The sequence below is a fragment of the Sesamum indicum genome, linkage group LG14, assembly GCF_000512975.1.
Source record: "Sesamum indicum cultivar Zhongzhi No. 13 linkage group LG14, S_indicum_v1.0, whole genome shotgun sequence".
NCBI lineage: Eukaryota > Viridiplantae > Streptophyta > Magnoliopsida > Lamiales > Pedaliaceae > Sesamum > Sesamum indicum.
The window spans coordinates 2,390,555-2,405,180 of NC_026158.1; the positions used below are offsets into that span (position 1 = coordinate 2,390,555).

Here is a 14,626-nt window from a genome sequence, read left to right on the forward strand (position 1 = left end):
AAATAATATGTGAGAAGGAAATGTAATCCTTGTACAAATCTCACTAGCCAATGGTGTATCAACACGTGTCTAGCACGATTGGAATTTCTTTTCAACCGTTAGCATTAGTTGATATCTTATTCTCTCCTAAATGTTAAAATATAAAAGGCTAATTATACTTAAAGTACATTTTGTGGAGGGTGGCAATATAATTTATTCAGGGACGTATTTGTAATTAAAAATTATGATAAATAATTATTGTTAATCGTGGTTAAGTAAAATTAATGTAAAAAAAACTAGTTTTTCCATCATAAAAAAAATTATTTGCTACAATTAAAAGTTATAGTAAAAATATTTGTAATTGCTTTTCTATGACAAATGTCTTATCCACCAATGCAAAAATCATGAGAAACAATCATTACATAGTCGTGGTCGATGATTTTTTACTACGGCTATGTACTATTATGATGGTTAAAAATATTACATTTTTTGTAGTACGTTTACGTGTAATTAAGGCTACGAACTTCAAAGACATATTTATAATTTTTTAAGTAATAGAAAACATGTGTAAGTATTCTAATTTTTAAAGAATATTGATATGGTTTTACCCAAGTATAAATTCAACACAGCTTTTTCAAATGATATTCAAGCAATATTTAGTACATATACCTTTTATATATATGTATAAATAATTAATGAAAAAAATGCAAGCAACCTCTTGTAATATCGCAAATGAGAATTACCTCCTTATAAAAAAATAACTAGCAATTTACCTCCCTATATTTTTTAAAATATAATAATTTATCTCCCTATGATTTTTAAAATGAAGCATTTACCTCTCTGTATAAGGAGGTAAATTGCTTCATTTTAAAAAATATAGGAAGGTAAATTGCTATATTTTTTCACAGACTTTTTGTTACACTTATCATGTCTTGTGTTGAGTATGGGCTTTGATAGTTGTAAATTCGGTTCTCTCTCCCCTTGGTTCTACCATGAATTTGACATTCGTTTTTGCTTAATAGTTGTGAATTTGGTTGGCTCTATCATGTCTAGTCGCAGCATATCTAATACGTTGATTCGAAACTCATAAACTTGGCTCATGCGGAGCATTATTGTGTCTATCGTTTTGTTTTTGAATGTTATTGGCTATTGATGCCAGTACGACATTGCGAACCTTTCGATTGTCCTTATGCCACTTCTCGAACGTCAAACGTTCTTCAGACGTGGACTCTTCCGGTAGGCTCGACAAAGAGACTTATCCAAAACATAAATTTGATGCTCGAAATTTAGGATAATCCTGAGATTTTTGTAGCCAGTTATTGTAGTTTGTTCGGTTAAATCTATAGCCTCAAGAATTACACAAGATTAATCGCGTAAGATTAATTTCACAACTAATCATTCAATTTCGAAATCTATTAGGATAGCCATAGTAAATTCCTATTTTTTTATTGTAATTGACTTGTCTCAAACATCTAAATCAAAACTTATTATCTCATTATTGGTCACAATAGTGTTGCATATAATAATAGCATTTGCATAAGTGAAAACAGTTGAACCTAGATTAAACAATTGAGGTAGTTGCAATCATCTAACCTAATTTTCTTGTCCCTACAAATAAATTATGCGAAGCACAAAATTAATTTGCTTGCTACTTGTACCACTTATTCATAATAATTACAAATCACTGAACTCATGGATATCAGTAGAATAATTAATATCGAATCAAATTGTAAGATCTATCAATAATAATTATTCCAGAAGATCTAAATCAAGAAATACACTATAAAATCAGATAAAAATCAAGATCTCAAAATATAACAATTGGGTTTAACGTTTCTCTTGAATCAAAAAATGGGATTAGCTACACATCATGTTTGTAGAAAATTCTAGAAAACATAAACTAAGAAGAAGAAGAAAAAGATGAGTGATGATCTAAACTAATAGAGTAATAAAATATGAACTTAGATGCTTGACCTTCAACCTCCACACCCCTTTTATAGCACCAAAAACGTTCTCTCTTGCCTTCCAACTTGAGGTTTGGAAAAAGAAATAAAATAATGTAACAAATCTTTCCAAATTGTCCATTTTTGTGGAGACAGACTCGTGCAATCAATAGGGTGTGATCACATCTTATTGAGTGTTCAAGTCTGTTTTTGTCTCATCTTTCCTTGATTGTTTTTTGGCTTCATTTGGGACTTTTTGGCGTTCTTTTCTTCCAATGGTTTAATATCTTCACCTAAAATAAACTCTTGTTTTCCTATTGAAATTGACTTGTCTCAAGCATTTAAATCAAAACTTATTATCTCACGACTGAGATAGTTGCAATTCAATTCAATAAATTCAATAAAAACATTTGCATCAGCAAAACAGTTAAATCTAGATTAAACAATTGAGATAGTTGCAATTATCTAACCTAGTTGTTTTGCTTCATTTGGGCAAGCTAAAATGCATAAAATCCCCATGTGTTTTAAAAAGTCCGCTAAAACCTCTCCTGTGTTTTAAAAATAGGTGAAAAATCCCTCTCTGTTTTCTTAACATAGCTCAATCGCCATTCTCTGTTAAATCTAACTAACAACATAAATTTTTCTTTTTTTTATAAAATAACTATTATACCCTTACTCAATATATATTATTTTATATTTTAATGACCGTTGGATATGTTTGATTAAATAATGATCATTAGATCTAATAAATGAATCTCAACTGTTAGATTTTAAAAAAATAGAAGGTTTGGATTCAACAAATTATTCAACTTATATTATATATAAATAATTTAAAATTATAAAAAAGAATTATTATTATTATTTTTAGAAAAACCCTAGCTAACCCCTACCTGCGCTGCCTACCCCCTCCCCAATCATTGCCACCCCCACCCAGCCACTTCCCTCCTTCCCAGTGAGCCGCCCTTGCCCCTGCCGTCCCCCTCAAATTGGGGGACGATGACGCTGCCCCATAGATGGGAGTGATGAATTTGAGCGATAGTATGATTTAAGCAATGGTGGCGTCGCCCAAATAAAGAGAGGGTGCAACGGCGACGCCGTGGCTCATGATCTACGCAACGACGTCTGGAGCCGCCCTCGTTTTTTTAATTAATTTGATAATATTAATTAAATATATTTTAGTTAATTAAGAATAATTATAATAGTTAAGAATACCAAGACTCGTGAGACCATGAAAGGTGGAAGTAGTGTCCACCACATTATTGTGGATGGAAGACTTGAATTTAATCAAACTGCTTGATTTTTAATCTCGGCTGACAGAGGTTACTGTTGAACTATTTCCTACATTATTTTTAAAAAATTTTAATTAAAAACTAAAATTAAAGCATGCATTTACAAAAAAATTAATTTTAAAAAAATCATGGATATCCATAATTAAAAATAAAATTAACACATATTTTTAAACACATAATCATGCTCAAAATTGCAAAACATGCCTTCCCAATTTATCATGCCTGTCATATAAAAACACATTATTCATAAAGTCATAATACCGAATCAGGCTCTGATACTACTGAAAAAATGGTACGGCTCGGGAACGCGAAGGATGCATAAAATAAAATAAATTAAAATTGATTTTCAGAGGGGGGTTCCCTTTGATTTCTTCGAGCGTTTCATGTTTTCAAATACATCATTACCACAGATAAAAGATACTTGAATAGGGAGCTAAAGAAGAAAACAAAAAGATGCAAAAATTTTAAATCAAAACTTTATGTTTTCGTTTTTTAATATAGAAAGGCAACAAGTGTTGTTCTCTTTTATGTTTCTGTTGGATTTCTTGGCCTAGGACCAGTCTTTATTGGTAGGCCCAACCCATCACCTGATGTCCCAACCCGTCGACCCGGCCCACCACCCATGACTCAACCTGGTTCCAATTAAAAGCCCCTAAAATCCCTTCCATCCTCATTTTGCTGCACTCACTCTCTTTCTTCTTCACACGGCCAACTCCCTCCCTTCTCTCTTCTCTCTCTTGTTCTTTATTTTCTATCATTCTCAATGTTATGGAAACACTCACCACCGCCCAAATCTTCAAAATTTCTTCAGCATAAATTTTGAACCAAAAAAATAAGAGAGAAAATATGAGCAATTGACAAAGAAAGAGTTTCTGAGAAGTAGGTCTGTGTTTCAGTGGCGTGGTTTATTGGTGCAACCGGTGGTGGGTTGTCGGCGATGAGGCTGTGTGCTTTGTGCCCTGATGTTGGCTCCTTGAGCTTCTTTGATTATGTTCTGATTTTCTATGGATAAATTCCCAACAGTGGTATCAGAGCTGTGGTTTCTATTTTCGGCTCCGACGTGATAACAAATCTCTAACTCTCGCTCTTTTATTTTTTATTTTTCTTTACCGTTGGTAATTTTTTTGTAAATATTTGCTGAAAATATTTCGCTAAAAAACTGCCACATTGTTTTGACGATATCACAGTTAAAGTTTATCTCGAGTACTGTTTTTTGCTTGGTGATTTTTTTTTTTTATTATTCTCTGCTTTGTGCAAAATATTTTTTGGATATTATTCTTTGAAAATTGTGGAGAATATTTCTAAAATTGATTTTTTTACTTAGTGGAAAAATCATTTAAAATTTTTTGCTCAGTGCAAAATTCCTATTGTGATATTTCCTTGAGGAATTAGTTAACTATTGAAAAATACTTTTGATAATATTGTTATTATGCTTAGTGCAAAATCTGTAGATAATGTTGTTATGAAATTATTTTGCTTAGTGCGAAATATATTGCAATATTATTTTGCTAAGTGTATCCGTTGAAATATTGTTAATCTATTGATTGACTATATTCTGTTAAATTTCTTGTTAAAAATCGAGGCTTATTCCCCGCTAATCCCTCACCTGGTTGGACCTTTGAGTCGCGGGTATCTAATCGAAATTTGGCCTGGGAATCCTTGATTTTCTCGCTTCGTGAATGCTATGTGCAATTTGATGTTTAGTGCATTACTATTGAAGAATATTTTTGGCTTTGTGCAAATGATCGCTATGTGCATTTTTGTTGTGTATGATATTAATGCTTAGTGCATCAAGTAGTGTTTCTTCGTAGATATTTTTAGTCTTTGTGTCATTAGCTTAGGTGGCTAAGTGTCTTTGAAAATGAACCTATGTGGCTGTATGTGTGTGCCTAAGTGGCTAATTGAGTCTTCGTGAAATGTGCCTAAGTGGCTGGTTGAACCTAGATGGTTTGTTGAGCCTTTGTGGCTGGTTGGGTATTTGTGAATGTGCCTTAGTGGCAATGGGCTATAGCTGGGTTATTATTAACTTAGTGTTAATTGTTGTATGCAAAAGTTAATTATGTTGTATGCTATGGTTTGTGCTTGAAATACCATAAGTTGAATACTGTTACTAACATCTTTATTTTGCAGGTATAAATGGCGATGATGATAGCCAGTTCAGTTCTTGGACTAGGTTCCCTTTTGTGTCCTAGTTCAAGGAAGAATTTGTTGGATTTTTTGGCCCATGACCAATCTTTATTGGTAGGCCCAACCCACCACCTGATGGCCCAACCCGTCGACTCGACCCACCACCCATGACCCGACCTAGTCTCAATTAAAATGCCCGTAAAATTTCCCTCCATCCTCATTTGTTTTGCTGGACTTACTCTCTCCCTTCTCTCTCCTCTCTCTTGTTTTTTATTTTCTATCATTCTCAATATTATGGAAACACTCACCACCGCCCAAATCTTCAAAATTTCTCCAGCATAAATCACCCCCTTTTGAACCAAAAGAATAAGAGAGAAAAAATGAGCAATTGACAAAGAAACTGAGAGTTTTTGAGAAGTGGGTCTGTGCTTTGGTGATTGTGGTTTATTGGTGCAATCGGTGGTGGGTCGTCGGCGATGAGGTTGTTTGCTTCGTCCCCTTGATCTTGGCTCCTTGAACCTCTTTGATTATGTTTTGATTTTCTATGTTTCCGCTTTATTTAATATAACTGTTGTTATAACTCTAATTGTTGTTATAGTTGATTATGGCTATATAATTTTTGGGCTCCTCACTGGAATAAATTCCCAACAGTTGCTTTTCCGTTCATTTAAGATTCAAATTAGAACTCCTCTAATTTGTCTGCACCGCACTTCCGAATATAGTTTAACTCTATTGCTAGACAGAATTAAATATGAGAAGAAACAAATCCAAAATAAATATTATTGATTAGTATATTTGAATTATTTTGATTCTATACTTAAACTTAGTTTAAAATAAAACACACACAAAAAAAAATATGGAGAAGGATTTTCCTATTTCAAAGAGGGTGCAGGTCCTGAGTTATGATGCAAGTGAGCAAGTGAGATCAAGTGTTGTGTGTAGTAGTCAAACATGAAATCCAATTTCAAGAAAAACAAGTAGACACATTTGCACAAGTTGTGCAATAACTTCCAACCATGAAGGTTCACTACTAGTACACTCTCTCACTCATCTCAAATGGAGGTGTTTCCACTCCTCTCAACTTGCTTTAATTTATTGGGTTTGAACTTTAAGGTATAAATTGGTTTTAATTAAATTAAATTAAGTCCAATCAAGCTTCATGAGTTCCAAATTAATTCAGTTAATTTTAAATCTAATTGAAATCAAAGAGTTTATTTAATCCTCTTGAATGAATATAAGCCCAAAACTTTAATTAATTTATCCAATTAATTAATTAAATCAAACTCAATAAATTAATCAAATTAATTTAAAAGTGCTAAGCCCGAAATAGTAAATAATTAATTCTTGTGTCATCCATCCAATGGACTTTTTCAAATAAATAATCCAATCTTTTATGTTATCCTTGAAGTAATTGGACTAAATTTCGTTAATGATTTGTATGTAACTCTTTATATTCACCCTCAACTAGACTTGGGCTTGTCCAATATAATTGATTAATTTAATTAATTATTTTTTATTAACCATTCATCAAAAACACCCGTCACCAGGTGTAGCCATTTAGCAGTGGTTCATTGTACTAGAGTTTAGGTGAATGTCAGCGTGAATATTTAGCCTTCCGAGTTTTATACAGGTATAGTCCTTTTGTCGACAATCTTTTGACAGTAGTTTAAGATATGGAATTGGGCGTTGGTTTTGATTTTGGACTAAACAATTATGCTTAATACTCGAGATGTCTTTACTCTATTGATTGACATTAGGAACCACTCCACTCAATCAATCGGTATGGCCATAAACTTAAAGAGTTCAAACCATCTCAAAGCTCACAGGAGACATATTCGTCGTATATTGACAGGGGACATATTTTATCTTGAAATCCACCATCCTCACTACATACTTTTATTGCAACGGACAAGGTTTATAATGATCATATCAAAGATACGGTCATCTGTTGCCAGATTAAAGATACGCTATTATATATAAGTGAATGTCATGACTCCTCAAGTCAGAGGACTGATCTAGTACTATTGGAGCTGAGAATTCAGTTATACCGACCAAGAATCAAAGCTTCCATATGATAATTCCTCTAGTCCGTTCAGTCAGCTGATAACCTTATCAACTAACCCACTAAAATTGTATTGATGTCCCATGCCTATTGTCGATAAAACATGACAGTTATCTAAGGAATACACTATTTAATGCAAGTCTCTATAGGATTTTCGATGTCTCAAAATTCGCAACTTAAAATATTTCAGACCAACCTTTAAAAAATAATTTTATAGCTATCATCGGATGTGCACCAAATCACAACAAATACATAATGCCAATGATGAACACTTACTGTATTCATCAAATTAATATTACCTTAATAAAGATTGCTAAAGAGTTCTCAAAACTACTAATTCAATTGACTCTTTGATCACCTATTGTAATATTCGGATGACTTCTTTGAATTTCATTTTGTCATGTGTACTAAACTATTTTTATTTTTATTTAAATTTAAATAAGTGTACCGGTATTTATCTTTATCCAAAAGAATCACCAATTGTTTTGAATAAATTAGTTAATAATACATTTAAATCTAATTTTGATATCTAATTGTACTTAAAAAGTTAGTTTGTATGTTTCATTCAAATAAGTATACCATTGATTATCTTTATCTAAAAAAAATTAACTTTCTTTTCTAAATATAATTTATTTGTAAAATAAGATAAAAAACTTATGTTATATTCAAAAAACTTTTGTATTTTATGCTTATTAATTACTTTATATTTATTTACAATCATTTATGTGCACAAAATTTTATATTTGCAAAAAAAGATTACAAGACAAGAAATAATATAGATCAATGAGATGTATTGATTTAAATATTATCCTTGAATACAAAATAACCCTCTAATCTTTCTCTATTGATATGGATTCAAGGGTTTGGAGTTTGTTTTCGAATTAGATGTGCAATCTTCTTATGATTTGTGGAAGGATATTGCATGCTGGTTGTAGAGCTTTGTCGTGGCAGAAAATTTTTGGATTTGGTTTTGCTTTGGATTTGCTAAGTGTGTGTAATGACTTGTAAGAGGTAGATGCCCCTTTTTATAGGCGTGAGTAAGGCTTTAGGTCGCTTGAGCTCTCTTTCATTAGACTTGTATACCATGTATTTGGGTATGAGTTAATCTCCTGACGGACTCTATTTGAACATTATTTGACCCAATTTAGTCAATCTAAAATAAATGAAGTAACTTTATGTTTTTCTGAATTGACCCATAAGAACTCATATGATCCAAATTTGGCACGACTTTATGAATTCAATGTTTTGAAAATATATGAAAAGTCCAAATTTATTATGTAATTTTATTTTCAAACCCAAATACTAGCCAATTTATTTAAATTTTAATTGATAATTTATTCTAAAAATATTTTGATGCCAATAATTTATAAATTTATTTTATATCTTAAAATTTCATAATTTTATTTATATTGGCACGGGTCCTACTAACGGATAAAATGATTTATATGAATCGCCATAAATTTGCAATTGCTTTAGGGTGGTATTTTCATCTCCTTTTTCTATATTTGTTTATCTTGAAAATAAATTCATATATGAAGCTTTCTGCTTCTGGGGTTATTTCTTCTTACTGTTTGTAAGTGCCTGTTCGTCGGCCTTTAATTCTTTCTTTTGTTAATTCTGTATAGACAATTATCACTTTTTCAAGAACTTTTCGTTCGCTTTCTGTTTTCCGCCGTTTTTGTATTGTGTATTTACGCTTGTTTTTTCCCTTATCAGAACTGGTGCTGAGATTATTCTGTGCTGAAATAAATCTTCATCATGTGTTTTTGAACTATTTCCTTTTCTATGACTTTTGTGGGTGTTAGGTAGTAGTATAATAAATTTTGCTTTCTTGGAACGTATGGGGTAAAGTGTTGTGTTGTTGACTTGATGGTTTGGGAAACATCTGCTGAAAATTTGGTATTAGTTTAGCTAAGGTGAAGAGTAACCCTTCATCTGAACATAGAGAAACTCGAAATGGCGTTTGATATATGTGAAGTAGTATGATTCTTGGTGTGATAGAAGTAGAATTATGAGAGAATTTATTCCAAGTACACGAAAAGGGTTCTCAGAAAGTTTTACTTTTGGGTGCGAAGCATTTGTGTCACCATTGGGTATAGGTATCTCTGAGTTTATACTCTGAAGCTACGGTAAGGGCTTTCTTCTGTAGGGGTATTTCTGCACCGTTTTTCATGTCTTTATGCCTGCAAACCCCAACAAATGAAAGCCCTCCTGTGGTTTTGGTCTTTACATGTTGTGAGAGAAAAAGGGGTCGATCTTTTTGTTTCTGTGTGGTAAGCTTGTATCATGTGTTAATTTCAATCATATGGAGTATATGAGGACGCAATACTTGAATCTTGGATGTGTGTTCATGTTTTACGAGCCATAATATCTTCAACTGCAGCTACTGATTGGCAAAATTTGGTTGGTTTTCCTTTATTTTTCTCAAATTTTGGCAGTTCATGTCGGGCTTTATTAGGTTTACTTCTTGCCTGTGCAAGTAACAAACTATGCTTCCTGTTTTTCTGGCCAGTTTTCTTGATTAGGCGTGCCAGTGGAGTAAACTTCTTACTTCCTTTTCTATTGTCAGGAGAATTGCATCTTTCTACTCTTGATGTTGTGTTTTCAAATGTTAATGATACTATTCGTTTACAAATTTGCTGATAAAAGCTTTATATTTTAAAGTCTTTCTGTCCTTTAGATTGCATCAACTTTATAGCCTTTTAGGTGTATTTACATTTGTTAATTTGAACTTCTGATCTACCATAATATTACTTTGATGACAGAAATCGACATTTATAATCCACTATAAGTCATCCGACGGTCTGCCTTTATGAGCCTAATTTACTTTTGAGCATTTTTCTAATGCCCAGTATCAGTTTCATAGCACTAATTGGGAGCAATGGGAGGGAGTGTTTCATGTCAGATGATAGAGTATGTGATAATATGAAACCTTTGCTGAAGTCTGTTGCGTAGAGCTTCTTTCTACCCAATAATTAGCAAGATGCCTAAGACTATGATGTGCATCTAGGAGAGTAACTTTTTTTCACTATCTTACACTTTTCATATGTCATGATTTCACATCTTGTGAGCCATGTGTAGAATATCATGGATATCTATGAAGGCAGTTTGTTCTCTATTAAGTATTAAAAATTGGCTGAACATTTGGAGAATAATTACTGTGAGATAAGAATAAACGTTTCTGTTTGTTTATAGTGGTTGATGGAGAGTTCCTGTGTATCCTAAAACTCCTATTTTATTGATCATTTTTGTCTTAATTCTTGAAGGTGAGTAGCGACCTCATCTTCGAATTTGGACGGAGAAAGCCATTTTATATCAAAAGGGATATTGTGCAATGGATTTCAAAGGTATAACCTGGGCTGGTAATATGTACCAGAAGTTTGAAGCCATGTGCCTGGAGGTGGAAGAGGTTATGTACCAGGTAAAGCCTCCATTACTTTGTTTTGTCCTGCAATTTCCATGCCTTAGCCCTGTTGATTTCTCTCCAGTGGCTTTCTTGAGTTTCTTCTTCATTTGGGGTCTCTTCCTCTTCCTCTTCCTCTTCTTCTTTTTCTCCTCTCTCTCTTTCTTTCTAGATGTCTATATTTAGCTTTCTGAGTTATTGCATTCTGTTTAACAAAATTGTCACATGAGCAAGCTTGAAGTGCCTCGTGTGGTTGTAAAGGCTTGATATCATGAATTCCGCTATATAGGCTGGACTAACCAACTCCCTCTTAAATTTACGCTTACAAGTAGGAGCTAATTTGATCTTTTAAATATTGATGTAGAGGCATCAGATGCGGTACTGGTGAGCTTAGTTAGTGGGATCCTTGCCTATTGCGTGTCCCCTGAGGCTTCAGAGCCTTTATATAGGATGTGGTAATGCATGAAAGGTGATATCTTGAGTTACTTGAAGCATGAAGGACGTTTTGGCCCTCTGTGGCAACTAGTTTTGTCCTTTACAAGGCACTGAAAAATAATTTCAAAGTAATTTTAGAGGCTAAGAGTAAGGTCTGCGGGTTGGACCAACAGTTAAGTGATTCCCCATTTCCCAAAACCACTAGGCATAGAATCTCTTAGCCTTTCCTTCATCTAGTAAGATGGGGGGTTTCGATGCACCAGATCTTGTTTTAAGCAAATAGATGACCTTTTTCTACAACCATATTGAATTTAGGTAATGTTGGTATTTGCTCCTTGTTTCCAGTAGACCATGTCATTGTGCTGTTTGACGATATTAGAACTGACCACCACAACATATTCAATTGTTCTTCAACAGGATACTGTTAAATATGTGGAAAATCAGGTGCAGAAAGTCAGTGTTAGTGTGAAGAAGTTCTATTCAGAAGTAATGGAAGATTTGCTTCTCCCATCTTGCGTGGATCCCATGAAAGTACCTTCTGCCGACTCGTTCTTTGACCCTTATGCTCATACTGATATCAATAAGAAGCAGATGCCAAGCTTATTGGACAATCCTAGGGATCTTAAGAAGAAAGAAAATGAAGATGAAGTGATTTCTCATATGACTGCAGAAAAAGGCTCACCTCTAAATGGCCATTATGATGTGAACTCTTTTTCTCCCCGGTCTCCTGGAGTTTTGGTTCAAGATAAATGCTATGAGGTGTCTTCTGGAAAAACTAAGAAAATTGGAGTATACAGACGCCCTGTTGGCATCAAAAGAATTCCTCAGAACAATCATCCTTCAAAAGGTTCTTATCAAGCGACTCCTCTATCAGGAGCTAGGAGCAGAAAGCTTGCATCTTGTGACTTGAGAAGTAGTTCTCTGGAGGCCTCTGGTGATAGGAATGTGCTATCATCCTCTGACTTAGATGTGAGACATGATACTGGAGAAGCAGTAAAAGGAAATGCACTTATATCTGATAAGACCCCTTCTCACCAAATTTTGTCAGCTGAATCTGAGAGGCAAAAGAGTGAGACTTCTAAGGGTATCTCCTCTGTTTCTGACAATATTGCATCAGCTGAATCTGCAAGGCTAAAGAAAGGAGATTCTGAGTGTACCTCATCCTGTCGTGGCTCCCGAACAGAATCCATTTGTATGTAATTTTGGATAAATTCTACTTAATATCTTTGTTGCCTCCTGTCATGGCTGTATGAACTTTTTTTTTCCCTTGGCAGGTACATCGATGAATGAAAATTCCTTTTCTAATACAGGCTCAGGTATTGCTAAAGCTGAGAACAAGGAGGTTATGACATTTAATGAAGGTATATCACTCAACTATTTAGAGATGGATATTGTCAAGTATCTCCCTGTTGTCTGGTTGGTAAAACAAAAGCATGTATTATTGACTGTTTCCTTTTTTTTTAATCCTTGGCAGGTATATCAATTAATGATGGCTCATCAGATGTTAGCAGGAATATCTGCCATGATGAGGCTTCGGACAAGGAGGTTCTCGTGTCAAATGAAGGTACTTCAAAGATGGACAGTGTAAACTATCTCCTTGTTTGTCTTACAGGGAAAATAGAACGCTTTTCCTGATGATATATTCTTTTGTGAGAAGAAAAATTTCTAGGTAGCTTGCATAAATGTTTTGAGAAATATTGGCAGAATGTAAGAGAGTGTAGAACACTATTGTAGTTCAGTGTATGCAGTTAATTGAAGAGGAAAGTGATTCTTTTTGTTTGGGCAACTCCAGAGGAAGGGGTCCAGCACAGCTGTATGCATAATGAGAGTATAGTGCATAGATAGAGCAAATTTTGGAATACTTAAGCCTTTTAGAGTAGATATAGAGGTAATCCATTAGTAAGAATTGAGCAAAAGACATACAGAACATTTGTTCACCAATTCCTCGAAAGCATCCACTTGACTTGCAGTGAAAAAAATATGACCAGTAAGTACTAAACGTAAACCAGTTTGCCTAGTTGTAGAAATCTGGGCATACCTGCTTTTCACTTCCCACAATGCGTTTCTTAGTTCCCCAAGGAAGAGTTTCAATAGTACTACTATACGAACATGTGTGATAATTATGCTCAGTCCTTCTGCCTCGAATGCAGATTCATCCGTTTAGTTCATTTGCTCAAATGAGTTCAACATGGTATGCTGTCGGAATGGTTCTGTTTGAGCGCCGTTATTGCCTTTGCTAATGTCTATTTTTTTGTGGAATTCAGATAACTTTGACATGGAGGTCATCAAGAATGAGGAATTTGCTCAACTCAGACTAGAAATCTCTGAGCCAGTTCAAAGGCCAAACTTGGAGGACTCCTGTGTGTTAGTGGAAGGATATGTTCCTCAAGGAACTGGGAGAAATTCATACAAGGTTCTATATCCTGCTTCTCTCTCTTGGTGTCTATGCATTGCATGCATGTTTTCACTAAACTTGTTCTTTTCAGAAAAAGATCCGCCAAGCTCTTTTATCAAAATTGAGATCAACAAGGCAACACAATGAGTGTGCTCCCCAACATAAAGATCTACATGGAAATGACAACGTGGTGGCGGCAGTTCCTGTTCTCACTATAGACTCTGAGAAAAGAGAATTCCCAGCAAATCATTCTCTCGAATCTGACTGGGAGCTGCTCTAGATAAACTGCTGCCTCAAGAGATCTGGTTTGCCTCCATCAATAGTGGCTATGAAGATGTTCTTATTGTTAATAATCACCGAGAGAATGCTCGCTCTATCATATATCAAAGTTTGAATAAAATGAATACGGGGAACGAAAGTGCTTGCACTGATTATCTCTTTCGCCAATCAACATCATAATATGTAAATAGCTAATATATTCAAAGGGTTGATGCTGCAGTTGGTGCAGATGCCTTCTGTATATTACCTCCCATATCATAATGTGATATGACAATCCTCTTATGGTTTGTGGGTGGGATCATCACTCTTGCAAGTACCTTATTGTAGAGGTGAGGAGAAAGAAGATACCCAGGGAACAAGTATTGCATGTTCTTGGTGCCCTTTGGTATATTCTTTTCCAAGCCCGGTTTGATGATGGGATCAGGTCTCGCTTCAGTTTGGCCCGACAGTCGCATAATTTATTATGAAAGAATTATTTTGAAAAAAAAGCGATTACGGTGTATGAGTTCATAATTTTATAACTTATTATGAGAATACTGATTATATCTAGATGTTGTAACTTATTTTATCTTCAAATCTATTCTCATTTCAGACGAAAATCTGAAAACATATATCTTTCATTGATCGGCAAAGCTGTAGAGTGAGAGGAATTAGTCCTATTAAATAAGGTTTTCTTCTTGAAACTTAAACATGACGGAGAGTGGTCCATTGGTG

The 14,626-nt window shown here is 34.2% G+C and overlaps 1 protein-coding gene across 3 annotated transcripts; it reads left to right on the plus strand.

Moving 5' to 3' along the window:
• Window positions 8,878-14,400, plus strand: LOC105176815. 3 transcript variants are annotated; one of them, XM_011099729.2, is made up of 7 exons: window positions 8,878-8,973; window positions 10,667-10,821; window positions 11,656-12,430; window positions 12,513-12,599; window positions 12,713-12,802; window positions 13,503-13,651; window positions 13,725-14,400. In XM_011099729.2, exons 2-7 carry the CDS (start codon window positions 10,735-10,737, stop codon window positions 13,911-13,913), a joined length of 1,377 nt encoding a protein of 458 aa, XP_011098031.1. In that variant the 5' UTR covers window positions 8,878-8,973; window positions 10,667-10,734; the 3' UTR covers window positions 13,914-14,400. The 3 variants fall into 3 exon arrangements, with proteins under 3 accessions (XP_011098031.1, XP_011098035.1, XP_011098033.1); XM_011099733.2 differs by having other exon boundaries at window positions 12,549-12,599; XM_011099731.2 differs by lacking the exon at window positions 8,878-8,973 and adding an exon at window positions 9,152-9,529.

Coding starts and splice junctions, on each gene's coding strand:
- LOC105176815 (XM_011099729.2), top strand. CDS start 10,735: ATGGATTTCAAAGGTATAACCTGGGCTGGTAATATGTACCAGAAGTTT. Junction 10,822..11,655: donor TGGAAGAGGTTATGTACCAG/GTAAAGCCTCCA, acceptor GTTCTTCAACAG/GATACTGTTAAATATGTGGA. Junction 13,652..13,724: donor CTGGGAGAAATTCATACAAG/GTTCTATATCCT, acceptor TGTTCTTTTCAG/AAAAAGATCCGCCAAGCTCT.